Source organism: Medicago truncatula, chromosome 1, assembly GCF_003473485.1.
Source record: "Medicago truncatula cultivar Jemalong A17 chromosome 1, MtrunA17r5.0-ANR, whole genome shotgun sequence".
In the NCBI taxonomy this organism is placed as follows: Eukaryota; Viridiplantae; Streptophyta; class Magnoliopsida; order Fabales; family Fabaceae; genus Medicago; species Medicago truncatula.
The window spans coordinates 34,680,499-34,694,844 of record NC_053042.1 but is presented as its reverse complement, the minus strand read 5'-3'; the positions used below and the strand labels follow the sequence as shown (position 1 = coordinate 34,694,844).

General features: G+C 30.5%; 2 protein-coding genes across 2 annotated transcripts; one reads left to right on the top strand and one right to left on the bottom strand.

Moving 5' to 3' along the window:
* Positions 1–350: 350 nt before the first annotated feature.
* LOC112417535 (uncharacterized) lies at positions 351–4,057 on the bottom strand. The gene is made up of 6 exons (XM_039828084.1): positions 3,733–4,057; positions 2,245–2,854; positions 2,031–2,154; positions 1,508–1,804; positions 1,326–1,427; positions 351–1,099 (listed from the first exon to the last, which is right to left on the bottom strand). Exons 4-6 carry the CDS (start codon positions 1,721–1,723, stop codon positions 617–619), a joined length of 801 nt encoding a protein of 266 aa, XP_039684018.1. The 5' UTR covers positions 1,724–1,804; positions 2,031–2,154; positions 2,245–2,854; positions 3,733–4,057; the 3' UTR covers positions 351–616.
* Positions 4,058–7,801: 3,744 nt separating this feature from the next.
* Positions 7,802–12,594, top strand: LOC112420430 (hyoscyamine 6-dioxygenase). Its single transcript, XM_039828079.1, has 4 exons — positions 7,802–8,122; positions 9,090–9,340; positions 11,537–11,858; positions 12,030–12,594. The coding sequence occupies exons 1-4, from the start codon at positions 7,919–7,921 to the stop codon at positions 12,285–12,287; spliced, it is 1,035 nt and encodes a 344-aa protein (XP_039684013.1). The 5' UTR covers positions 7,802–7,918; the 3' UTR covers positions 12,288–12,594.
* Positions 12,595–14,346: the final 1,752 nt, after the last annotated feature.

The window sequence follows — 14,346 nt, the reverse complement described above, 5'->3', positions numbered from 1 at the left end:
TTCCTACGATTTTCAGACTGAACTGAGTTATAATTTCCTTCTACGATTTTCAGACGGAACTGAGTTATAATTTCCTACGGTTTTCAGACGGATTCTAGATAATTTTTCAAACGATTTTCGGACGGATTTAAATTGCTTTAAAATATTTTCCACGCTTTTCAATTGTGGTTATAATTTTTTTTTCCTGTACAAAATTGCCACAATTCATATTTTTTAATGATTTTGGGATAAATTCCAATATGTAAAATTGATATTCAATAATACATACTAAATTAAATAAAAATAAATAATAATTCAAGAGTAAACAAATGCTCATTGTCTGAAACAAAATTATATAAACTAGATTTATATAAGTGCTCAATGTTCTAACTCAGTATATCACAAACTAACATGGCTAAATTGTTCATTAGTCAATACTCAACAATAAAAGTAACACAATGAAGTGCACTAGCAGGGATAGGGGAGACAACATAACTCCAACCAAAAGGAACTCCCATGACAAAGCCAAATACAAGACAGTAGTCAAACACATAATTCATCAAAAAAAAAAACAGAGAAACTGGTAGCAACAACCACAAAACAGTTGAACAACAGAAAATCAGTTGGGCCAAACTTATCATTCAAATCCAAAATTATCATCATTGTTTTCATTAGAGGCTTCACCAACATCATTTGGTTCATCTTGCATAGGTGTCGCACAAGCAAAGTTTGGAGGCAATGGCATATTCAACTTTTCAAATAAAGTTGCAAGCATGCTTTCATTTGACTCAATTCTTTTTTGTTGCTGCTCTAATTTTTGTTTTTGCTCTTGGTTTATACGTTCTTGCTCTTTTACCTTTTCTTTCCATTTTAAGAGCTCTTGTTCCATGTTTTTTTCCTTAAAGGCATTCGAGCATGAACCAATAGTATACTTCGAAGTATTTGTTCCTATAGAACCTAAACCATATAATTTTCCTTTTTTACCTTTAGGAGCTACTTCTTTCCAAATAGTCAAGTCATCTGGCATATTATTATGGCTTTCGGAAGACAATCCTTCTTCCTCTTGATTTTGAGACATAGATATTTCCAAAAGCTCTGCTTTTCTCTTCTTAAAAGCTCCCTGCAATTTTGAATTATGTTAGTCATTTAACTAACAACCAATTACAATTTGTAATTTTAGTAAAATCATAGATAAATCTGGTTTTGGTTCGGCTAGTTGCCGTGCGCAGGCTGCTTTGTTAGCAGGTTTGTTTGATACCAGGTGTGGTGGCCAGCTTTCTGCCTTTCTCAGCTCTATTATCATAACTAAATTATAGATAAATATATAATGTTAAAGAGCTACTTACATAGGCATGCTCAGCTCTACTATCAACCCATTTCTTATCCTTTCTGATATGGCAAATAGCAAATACCTCCTCCACTGGAGGCTTGACTCCTATTTCATTCTCCTACATTTTTTCCATAACTTGAATGAGAAAATTTCCAATATGTTTTTCATAAATTAGTGAGAAAATATCATGTGTCTTACCATCCTACGTTCCTTCTCACCCATAGATATAGAACCAACAGTATGAATGGAGCTACCTTGAGTTGAAGCACGATTTGCAGTGTTTGCCACTGATAAATTCTTAAAATTTTTATCGGATGCCCAATAATGTATTAATTGATTCCATACTGGCTCAGGGATGTACTTTGGCCTGTATTCAGAATTTTTTGCATAATTTTTTCTCTCTTGAAACATCATACCTCTGAATCTAGCTTCTCCCTTGATTTCAAAAATTTGTCGAATCTTAGCATCATATTTAGGATGCCATTTACAATACTTCTACAAAATTGCACCCAATTAACATGTTAGAAATTCAAAAATTTCAAGAGTCTTTAATTGTTTAGTAAATTACATCTAACCAATGAAAAAAACACTTAGATAAAGTACTTTGTGCATTGTTTGCACTGTTTTACACTAATATTCATCTTAACTACATAAATATGATAAAGCGTTGTAGCTAAGTATTCTTCTTAAAGAAATATATTACTAATTATATAACTATTACCTTAAATTCAGTAAACCATAACAACTTCTGGTCAAGAGATGCATGTCCCCATGTAGGACAAAACCAATCCAATTTGCTCTTAATGGATTTCGTCAAGAAAGGAATAGCAGATGATGGATTGAACCTGTTAATACAAATTGTTAATATACATGCATCAATTATTTTCTACAAACAAAAAAAAATTAATTTCTCAGAAGTATAATATTTAACTTACTCATTTCCATACGGCTCTATTTCTTCAAGGCCTTCTTGCTCAATTCCTTCATCATCATCAGGTTCAATGGCAACAGTTCAACCGCCATAGATAATTCAGAGTGGGTATCACAACCCTCCCACAATGGTCGTTGCGCAGATTGTAACAAATCATAAAAGAGTTTGGCTTCCCTGTTTGGAGGTTCCTCCTGCTGTGGCTCAAATTGGTCCAAATTTTCTGGCCTAATAACATCAACAATCATAGCCTCATAGTTATTTCTTTGTGACTCAAAACTTGACGGCTGGTTGCAAGTGCTTTCTCTGTTCACATTATTTGCATTTCTACTACTTGAGCTTAAAGAACTCTCCCCATGAGAATCCCAACACCAATAGCTTGGTTGGAAACCATGCTTATACAAATCAAGGGTAACCTCACCTGGAGTTAAGAAATCTATGTTTCTATGTTTACTGCAAGGACACCTAAGCTTACCCCCATTATCTGTAAACTCAGGTTGCCTAATTGCTTGTTCTATAAAATTCTTAACACCACTGACAAATTCAGTTCTCATTCCAGCACGATTGGGAAGAAGTCTTTTATACATCCATTTTCGATGTTCAGGAATTCCCATACTCTGTTTCATGTTAATAAATTTAGCAATGCATGTATATATCTAGAAATTTCATAACTTTTATAGTAAAGTGTCCATGATGTCCTAGATCTTACAATACTGTTCACAATATGCTAACTTGTTATGTCACTATGGATTTACAACTAATAATTTTCAAAGTGACTAACAAATCAACATGATACTAATAGTTTTCATATAAATCAAATAAACATAAAACAACTAAATCATAACAAGTGGACACTATAAAGTTTTTCAAAATTTAATAAATTTAACATGATACTAATAACAAATCAACATGATACTAATAGTTTCCATTCCTGAGTTTTTCAAAATCTGTCATTCCAGCGCTTTAAAGTTTATTAAAAAGCAAGTGAACACCTAAAACTAAAATCCAAAAACACATAGCAGCATGAAAAAAGCACCAACAGATTGTGCCTACAGGCATGAAAAGTTACACTAAAGAAAAAGATTGGACCCTCCTCCTGCCAATGTTAAGGAACATTTATGTTGTACAGGGAGTGATTTATGCCCAAGCCATTTTGGAAAATGTATTCCAAACCCTCCTATTTAAGTTCGATTTGAAAATTAAATCTTGTATAAAGTTGGTCTTACACAAGAAAGAACCACAAATTATGAGTCTCCAAAATATGCTACGCCAATACAATTCTTACTTTTACTGTCATAGTTTTGCTGATTTGCTTCTCATTTATTATTATTATTGTTTTATGAGTCATCATGATTTACGCCTATAGAGGGAGTTACAGATTCTATAACCAATCAGCAACCAACTTAAATATATGTAAAAATTCGAAAGACCCGTATTTAGATAATGAAAACACTTAAATCCTATCTACTTGTTGATAACAACAAAATGAACAAACCTTAAGACACCCAAGAGTGTAGATCGCAAGACCACTGAGATTGGAAGACAACAAAGTCGCGGCTGATTCTTCATCGTGTGGTTCGCCTTTCTTCACTATTGGCTTCAATTATGGATTCAAAGAAACCAAAACACATAATAGAAACAAGAAAATGAAAGAATATGAACAAACATGGTTTCAAAAGTGACCCATTTGAGAACAAAAGCAATTCAGAGAACAAAAAAACATGAGTAAAAACATGTGAACAAAAAAGATGAAACCAACTTTAAACTAATGGGGTTCAATTTTAGTTGATTCAAATCCAACTTTAATCTAAAAAAACCAAACTAATTTATCCAAAAAAAAAAAAAAAAACAATTTCATGAGCCAACACTAAACATTGTTCAAATCAAACACATACAATCATGGTTATTATCCAGAAAATTGTTTTCATGACCCATTTGTTATCAAACACAAACAATTTCATGACCCATTTGTTATCAGAAAATTGTTATCAAACACAAACAATTTCATGACCCATTTGTGATATAATGAACATGAACAATGAGATGAGGAACAAATCTGATGAGATGAAAACAATAACAGTGAGATTCGATTTCAGGAACTGGAATAGCAGCAACACCTATGTACGATGAGAACAAGAACGGAAACATCACAGTGAGAACAGAAGAGGTAGAACTTCACTAATAAGGTTCCATTTCATGATTGATTGATTCAATTTCAATTGATTTTGATTTTGATTTCAATGAAAAGGGGAAATTTTGTTGTTGGGTTTAGGGTTAGTGTTCTTTTGAGTTCAAGTGAAAATAGGGAAAAAGATGAAAAAGGGATAATATTAGGGTTTAATTTTTTATGAAAAGATAAAGAGGGAAATTCATTGAAGGGGGAAATTTTTTGCTTTCAATTTTGATGAAAATATCAAAGGGGGAATTCATCCGCTTAAATGAAATTGTCCTTCAAACTTTGTAGGTTTAATAAATTATATAAATAAAAATAAAAATATTGGCCGTCCGAAAACCGTCTCAATATTTCACACGGATTTGGGACGAATTTGTTTTTTTAATGAAATCCGTGCGAAATTCGTGGGAAAAAAAGCTTTTTGAACATGTCATAAAAATTTCACACGATTTTGGGACGGATTTGGGACGAAAATTACGCTCCTTACAAACCGTCCCAAATCCGTCCGAAAAATTCAGACAAAAACACATCCGTCCGAAAACGCTATTTTTTTAGTAGTGTAAAGGGTATTCTTAATTCATAATAAAAATTATATCATTAATTTAAGTATTTGTAATTTTGTAAACTTATTTTTCTTTAAAAAAATACTTTAAATTTATTAATTTAATATATCCTATGTATTATAAATTAAATTAAATTTTATTCACTAAAATTTTATCTTATATTTATTATCATTTAAGTGTTTCCAATTTATAAAAAAAATAACATTTACCTCAAAAAAAAAAAAGTAGCACTAATAGAGTAATACTAATAAAAGAGAATAAAGAAAATAACACTTACCTCAAAAAAAAAAAAAAAGTAACACTAATAGAATAATAGTATTTTGTTTCGTAAAAAAAAAACGAAGGTATATATTTTTTCAAAAAAAAAAAAAAAGGTTAGCTGATATATATACAAAAATTGGAATAAAGGGATAACAGTCTTTATTACGTAGCTTATTATAAAAATTATAATGGATAAAAATACAATTTAAATGAAATAATAAGGATAAAATTGGAAGAAAAAGTGAGAAGCTATAAGCTATAAGCTCAAACGCTACTTGGAATAGCTTCTGAAAAATAGCTTATAAGCTCGTGAAATAAGCTATAAACTTATGGTGAAAAAGTGTTACCAAACAGAGCTTTATCAAACGAACTTATAAGCTATAAGTTAAAAGCTAAAAGCTCTTTTTTGGGTTAACCAAACAGACCCAACATATGGTACGATCGGTAGACAGAAAACTGAGCAAGTACAGCGACTTGTGATCTTACCCCATCTTTTTGGGTCCAATTTAAAAGCTGTTAATTTAATATTAATAAATATACTAAGGGATAATTGTTAAAAAAATGTTCACGTGAAACTTGGATGAATATAAAATATGAATTTGATTCCTCCTCTAAAACGAACAACTAATTTTAAAGTGTAAATCAAATACTAACAACAATTAGTTAACAAAATAAAAGTAGATATATCATAAGTAATCATAATAAATAATAAGTTTGTTAAAATAACAATATTTGATTTTTTCACTTTATATTTTACTCATTTTAGAGGATTCAAATTTTTAAAATATTAATATAGATTTATAGATTTGAAACAAATAGAAAACTGTGTTATTTTATTTTCTCTTATCGGATTCGAATTTTACTTTCATAAAATAATACTTGATTGTTTTATGATCACCAAAAAATAAACACTTGATTGTATTTACAAATGTATTCATTAGGGTCGACGTAAGACTCAAAACTAATAAACGTTTACAAATATATCTATAGATCATTTACTAAAGATGTCATCATATACGAAAGTTGATCCGATAAATTGTGAGTAAATCAACTCCTTATCAATTGAGTCAACTTTTATTTGTATAATTTATTTGACTTTTCTTAATAATGTAAACATAATTTTAGTTAAAATTAATTTTATAATTACTTGTGTTTTCACTGATATGGTTCAATTGTTTATGACCACGTGCCTTTCTGTCCAAATAACGTGTTCAATTGTTTATACCACTTAAATATTTTGTTTGAATGACGCCAAGAAATAATAATTTTCTGACTAAAATTATTGTTATAAAGTCCAAAAATAGTTAAAATAACCTGACACACATTATCATTTGATCATCTAAATCATTATGCTTGAATTTACGTACAATTAAATAGTTATTACCATGTTAGATACCGATTAATTTTTTGTGTTATAATTATAGTAAATAGTAAATATATACATTTAAGTTGACCACAAATTCTAGTTTATAATTGGTAAAAAATTTAAAATTATTAAACGGAACGTTGCAACAGAGGTGATGTTTGAGTTTGAGACCCAACTTTGATGGATTTTTTAAACGTGAATGTACTTTCTTGCTGTAAATAGAAAAATAATAGTACAATTGCATGTGAAAGATCATTACGTTCAGTTCACCATGTGATGCCCTAATTCCAAATGCGAAAGAGTACACGCATTTGTAAACCGTTACCCGGTTTCTTTAATATGAAGTGTGATATTTAAACAATTATTTATATAATAATCATAAATTTAGAAAGAAAAAAAAAATAGATATTGACATAAAAACCAAAACAACATAAGAACGTAAAAAATATAATGTGAGTATAAAAGAAAAAATTGTCACAAAATAGTTAGACAAATATCATTTCTCTTAACAAATGCATCAAAAATTTCATGTCTAATCATTCTAACAAATGAACTAGTGATACACCTTTGGGTCTATATCTTAACGAAGGATGTATATCTTAATGAAAAATGTTGCTAACAAATGCCTTTAAAGAGATATGTTAAAGTACCAAAAAAAAAAAAACCGTTCATTGAAAATTGTGCAAATTTATGTCACAAAAGATAGATTTTTTTTAATAAATACTTTGTTTTTTTAGAAACTTTAAGTTCTAAAACATTTGTTAGCATTTCTTAATAATATTATAGAAAAATGCTAACTAATACCCTGGACATTATTAGTTAAGGAAACAAGTATAGTAAAATTTTGTAAAACTTGTGTAATCAAAAACTTAAAAGTATTTTAAATGCAAAACTTAAATTTTTTGTTAAGGACATTATTCAATGAAAAAACTTAAAGAAAAACTTATTAGCCAATTATTCAATGAAAAACAATATATAAGTTCTATAAAGTTCTTAAAGGTTGTTGTTAGTGCACTCGTTAGCATATCCTAATAATAATAATGCCCCAATTCGAGCTAATGTTTCGTTTCAATTTTAATTTTAATTCTTTAACAAGTGTTTCTCATACATTTGTTTGCATTCCTTATCAATAATAATAATAACAACAATAATGCAACAATAATAATAGTGCATCACATTTAGCTGTCAGAAAAATATAATAATGCAACGTGATTCATTGTTCTTCTCCATCATAAATACATCCTCTCCCCAGTTTTAGCCATTACTATCACTCTATATTGTATACTAATAAAGCATAATCAAGCTACTTCAAGGAGATATGGAGAAATTTATTTCAAACCGGTCAAGCATCAAATCTGTGCCTGAGGACTATGTATTCCCACAAGAAACAAGACCAGGGAATTTCAAAATCCCAATTAACAAAACCATCCCAACAATTGATCTTAGTGAAGCACAAAATGGGGATAGAACCAAAACAATACAACAAATTATCAAGGCTTCTGAGGAGTTTGGATTCTTTCAGGTATTCATACTAAATACTCTTTCTATTTTAAGATTAAATATATTTTTCCTCTAAAATATACTAAGCAAACTTTAGTTGTGTTGCCAGGACCCTAAGTTAAGGGGTTCAAAATTTCGACCTACCAAATTTTTACCTTGAATGTGTATTTCGCCATCATATTGATCTCTAAACGTCTCTTTTATTAAATTAGTTTTTTGATAGTCAATTATATCTTAGAATATGTTTTGTCATTGTTCAATTTAATCTATAAAATTACCACACAAAAAAAGATGCACTATAAATGTATTTTCGATACATTTAAAGAGTATAAGAGTGTCTCACACATTCATGGATGATCAACATAGTTGTTTGCCTATTTAGAGACAATAGAAAAATTATATATTTAAAGATGAATGTCGTAAAATTATAAATATTAAAATATATTTATATTTATTTAAGAAAAATTTCCACATCTTACATTTTTTTCCATCATAGAATATTTATCAGTTAAAATTTGAAAACACAATGCTAAATATTCTATACATTTTCTATGCTAAATATCCAGATTTAATTTCCATTCAAGATATTTTGTTTTGATTCCAATCTATCATCAATTTATAATATAAAATGATATTTATAATATCACCTGTCTCTGTTCGTCTTGAGCAAGGATCTGATTTTTAAATAAAATTTGCTGTTAAAAAAAATGATATTTTTTACTTTGACTTAAACTTTGGGCAATCTGCATTGTATTATTGTCACACTGTATGCACAGACACAACTTTACCAACTTTTTCCTAGTGAGAGAGGAGAGAGTCAATTCAATATGGTGCAAGGCTTAATTTTGAGGGGGTTCAAGACAATGAAAATATAGTAAAATAGGTGTAAATATGAAAAGTTGAGAAGGTGCAATTGAACCCCCTGGCCACAACGTGGCTCCGACAATGTGTCTAATATAAAATCCCGACATTTTTTTTGATTAAAATAGGTTATCAATCATGGTCTCTCGTTGGATGAAATGAAGGAAGCAATGAGTGTTTTTAAGGAGGTGTTTGAGAAGCCTAATGAATACAAACACGACTTGTATCCTGAGAACAATTTGAAGACATGTAAGATGTTTTCTAGCACTTTCAAATATGAATTTGATAAGGTTCATCTTTGGAGGGACACTCTTAGACACCCAGCTTATCCTTTGGAACAGTGGCAACACTTGTGGCCTGAATATCCAACTACATACAGGTAAATGCATGAAAACTTGGTCGGTCTCATTTGTAATAGTTCTCTATCTCAAATTGATTATTACTTGAGCTATTAACTAGTCTTTAACTTAATTAAATAGTCGACATAACAATTTCACTACTTGCAATCTCTCTAATTAATACTACCTATTATTCAATGAATATACAAAATAAAGTTTTGTTTATAACAATGATTGAACAAAGTACATTAGTTACATGCATGGATCTAGATATAATGTTTAGGTGTGACTGAATTATAAAAGAAACTATGAATTAAATCATACTCCCTCTATCCTTAATTATAGGGTCCTTTTAAAAAAATAACGGGAGTTAAGAAAATTGAAAGTGGTAATAAGTTTGTTTGTAATTGCTATTGTTTTTACAATTTTATTCTTTAAGAGAAAGAGTTAGTGTATGTTTTCAACATGGTATTTAATACTGATTGAAGAAAAAAATATAAAATAAATAGGAGTTTGTTGGTAAATAATTAATTAATATATTTAAAAATATATATCAACACAGTCTTATAAAAAGTGACAATTTTTTTTCTAAAAAGAGTCTTGTATGCGTATTGATATACGCAACCATACATACTGATAGACCATATAAAGAATCTTCACATGTTTTAGACATATATATAGTATATAACTGTTTTTTTTTTTAGAAATATATATATATATATATATATATAATATAACTGTTTTTTTTTTTTTTGTGAAAGAAAGAATAACTGTTATAATCAATTGTTTGAGATCTAGTATATGAAAGAAAAAGAAAAAAAAAAAAAAAAAGAGGGTATAATCATGTGTGGCTAGAGCCACACATAGCTCTATGGTGGATTCGCCCCTGATTAGTTAGATGAGTAAATTCATTAGTATATGCCCAAATTAAGATAAGTATAAGCTTGCTCACATTAGAATGGTTATTAATTCGTGAATTGTCATATTCTCTTTGACCTTTAATTATAAGACAATTTTAAAATGTTTGCTCGTCCATAATTAAAAACCCTCAACAAATTTTTAAATACATTTATTATTCATTTCCAAATATTAACACTATGGTTAAATATGTTTTTATCTCTATAAATATATCAACTTTGTGTTTTAATATATCCAAAAAAATTCTTCGAGTTTATTCTCCTAAAATATTTGCATCATCACATTTGATCACTGCCTTGAAGTCAACTCTCGTGTAACATTCATATTTTTAAATGAAATTTTTTCTAAAAAAAAAATATAATTTTTTTAACAAAACATGAATTAAATTTGATCTCTCTCTCCCTCCCTCCCTCTCTCCCTCTCTCTCTCTAATAATCATATATAAACATTTTTTCGAAAACTCGGCATCCGATTCAAGAACCAATCGTATACAAACATTAATTACATAATAACTGTTTAAAACACACAAGACTTATAAATAGGAACTAAAACATTCATAGTTTTTGTTTTTTTGGTAAATCAAATGCATCACAACGTATTAGGTAAATAAGACGGTCATGATTTAGGAATAACACAAAGTCGCCAGTTTTCCACAAAAATTGATGTCCGAGAACCACTTGCAGCCACAATGGAGATGCTCTGGTGGTACTAAAAAAAAAATATTGTAATAGGTTTTTCCTTTTAAAGTATTTTATGCATAGATTGGACAAAATATAAATAAATGGATTAGGTGATTGTTTGGTCCGGATGATGGTTTGATTTAGTTGTTTTAGGAAGTTTTCCATGGATTATAATTTTTTTTTTTTTGAAAAAGCTAAATTAACTCATTCAAATTAGTATCGGGGAGAATTAAACATGACCACTGAGCTCACTCTAGCCTTGCAGGGCGGGCCCCTTTGGTTTCGAGCTGGAGTTGCCACAACTTATGGCTAGAGCAATGGGAGGGGGCCCCGGCATAGAGAACTGTAAGGATAACGAGCGCTCCGCCCGCCAAGCGGGCGACAGGAGCTGCGGGCAAGTGCAAACCCTTATGAGCCGTTGGTCATAAGACTTTGGGAGATCTTGAGGAGGAGCACAATCTCATGTCCTAAGTCAATACCACCAGACTAACCTAAGTGGGTAGTTGATTATAAATAGATTAATGGGTTGTTCAATCCATCCAATACACAATCCAAGTTAAATTGTATTCAATTTATTCACATTGTCACCCCTAATTTGCACATGCAGTTAAAGATCTAATAGACATTTTTTTCTTGCAGAAAGTGTGTTGGGGATTATTCAACTAAAATTAAGGAGTTGGGTTCAAGGATCATGAATTTGATTAGTGAAGGGCTTGGTTTGGAGTGTGGATATTTCGACAATGATAATCTTAGTGACTCATTAGTTATCCAACTTAATCATTATCCACCATGCCCTGATCCAAGTTTAACACTTGGTATAACCAAACACTTTGATGCTTACCTCATAACCGTTTTACAACAAGAAGATATATGTGGCCTTCAAGTACTTAAGGATGGAGAGTGGATTGCTGTTGATGCTATTCCTCATGCATTTGTTATCAACATAGGCTACGCCTTGCAGGTACACTTAATGCATTAATTCTTTAAAAATTAATAACCCTAGGGACTAATTTATCACTATCTCACATGAAGGAAATTTTTTGTATTTTTTTCATTTCAATCATGTCTCTTATTAATTTATGTAATTTGGTAAATTTTGTTGACTTGTGATGGGTTACAATATTGGATACAGATAATGACTAATGGTAAGCTAAAAAGTGTGGAACATAGAGTTGTGACAAATTCAGAACAAGCTCGCACAACTGCTGCCTTTTTTATAGCTCCATCAGGTGATTGTTTCATTGAACCAACAAAAGATCTCATTGATGAACACAATCCACCTATTTATAAGTCTTACGAATATAAGGAGTTGCTCACTCGCTTCTTTAAGAAACATGGTGATATGGATATGGTGCTGAAATCCTATGAGGAAGAGGAACCAAAGGATTAAATGAAATATTGTGAAAGGCAAAAAGTATCATTCGATTATGTAATTTTTTTTTTTAATAAATTGATGTTGTAAGAGTTGTTGTTGGACTCCTTATTTTTTATTTTTTTAATAATTCAGGATTTATTTATATTACATAATAAGAGTGGTTTAGATAGCTTAGACCACAAGCAACTTAGCTTACCTTAGTAGTAGCTTTAATATGCTGATGCTAGTCCATCATATGTATTGTACAGCATCAACTACCTATAAATAGTTGTTGTACTCTCTGATTCATCAAGCAATTACATATTATTTCTATCATTTATAATATGGTATCAGTTTTCTTTCTCTTTCTCTTCATGATTCTTCTTGTTTTGTTCTCAATTTTGTATTGAGATTCTTCTCTTTCTTCCTTCGCAAGCTTTGCGTATTGCTTCTCTGCATTTATTTCTTACGAAGATCTTCATCTTCTTCCTCTGATTTGGAATGATGGTTCGTGCTTCGAATCAACAACAGCAACAATGATACTGATTCTGCTTTCTTTGTTCATCATAGTGAAGGACCTAATTCGGTGATTGTGTCTCCTAAGTTCAATGGATCCAATTATCTTGCATGGAGTAGATCAATGCAGCGTGCTTTGGGTGTTAAGAACAAGCTTCCCTTTATCAATGGAACTCTACCTGTACCTGATCATGATGACCTCAATCGTAATGCTTCGGAAAGATGCAATCATTTGGTATAGTCTTGGATTATTAATTCTGTTTCTGATTCAATTTCTCAAACTATATTGTTTCATGATAATGCTTTTGATTTTTGGGAGGATTTGAAGGAACGTTTTTCTAAGATTGATCGTATTAGAATTGCCAATTTGCGTTCTGGAATTAAATTAACAATCTTAGGCAAAATACCAAATTTGTGTTGGATTATTTCACTGAAATGAAAGCTTTGTGGGAAGAATTACATTCTCATCCTCCTCTCCCAAATTGTACTGTCATCATCAATGTTGATGTGATGCTCTTAAGGTTACTGACACATATAGAAATGAGGACCAAATCATTCAGTTTTTAACTAGCATCAATAAGCAATTTTTTGCTGTGAAGACTCTAGTCTTATTGATGGATCCATTGCCTACCTTGAATAAGAATTTCTCTTTGGTTTTACAAGAAGAAAGTAATAATACTTCTCTTCTTTCACTCCCTTCTCTTGCTGAAGATAATGTGCTTGTTAATGCATATGATGCAAAGAAACCTTAAGGGCGTGGTAAATGTTCATTCACTAAACCTTCATCAAGGTTTTGCATTTTTTGAAATAGACACAATCACACAATTGACTTTTTCTATCAAAAGCATGGCTATCCTAATGTGAACAAGAAGATTTCACAGGCCAATGCTACTTCGAATGAAGCTTCAGATGCAAGCAACTCTTCTGGTAGTACTGGTTTGTCTCAAGAAAAGATGGATCAGCTTATCTTCTTGTTGCAGCAGACAAATTTGTTTACCTCAGTTCCTGCTTCTACATCTGACCCTACTACCAACCATATTAGTGTTTCTCCTCAAGTTTCCTCCAATTACACTGCTGCTTCTTCTTCTGTAGGTAATCTGAATACTCATTCTTGTTTTTTTCCTTCTACCTCACATTGGTTATTACATTCTGGGGGTAATGAGCACATATATGGCAACTTAGCTTCTTTTACTTCATTTTATCAGATTAAGCATGTTCATGTCAATTTACCTAATGGTACCTCTATCCTTGTTAATCATGATGACATTGTTTCTTTTAGTTCTCAGCTTTATCTCACCAATGCTCTTTATTCTCCTTCCTTTAAGTTGAATCATATCTATGTAGCCAAATTGTGTCATTCTTTATCTTGTTTTGTGCAATTCTCACATACTCAATGCATTATACATGACCAATTCTCAATGAAGCAGATTGATTTGGCTAAACAAGTGGATGGTTTATACATACTCCATTCTCTATCTTTAGTTTCTGCTAGTGATCTTTCTAGTCATATCAATAAATTTGTAATGCAATTTCTTCAATTTCTTGTAATTCAAGTATTGTTGTTATTCCCAATAAAGCC

Excerpts from the sequence above, each read along its gene's own strand:
- LOC112420430 (XM_039828079.1), top strand. The coding sequence starts at position 7,919 with ATGGAGAAATTTATTTCAAACCGGTCAAGCATCAAATCTGTGCCTGAG. Across the intron at positions 9,341-11,536 it reads GAATATCCAACTACATACAG|AAAGTGTGTTGGGGATTATT; the intron begins GTAAATGCATGA and ends TTTTTCTTGCAG. Across the intron at positions 11,859-12,029 it reads ACATAGGCTACGCCTTGCAG|ATAATGACTAATGGTAAGCT; the intron begins GTACACTTAATG and ends TATTGGATACAG.
- LOC112417535 (XM_039828084.1), bottom strand. The coding sequence starts at position 1,723 with ATGATGTTTCAAGAGAGAAAAAATTATGCAAAAAATTCTGAATACAGG. Across the intron at positions 1,428-1,507 it reads GTGAGAAGGAACGTAGGATG|GAGAATGAAATAGGAGTCAA; the intron begins GTAAGACACATG and ends GAAAAAATGTAG. Across the intron at positions 1,100-1,325 it reads GTAGAGCTGAGCATGCCTAT|GGAGCTTTTAAGAAGAGAAA; the intron begins GTAAGTAGCTCT and ends TCAAAATTGCAG.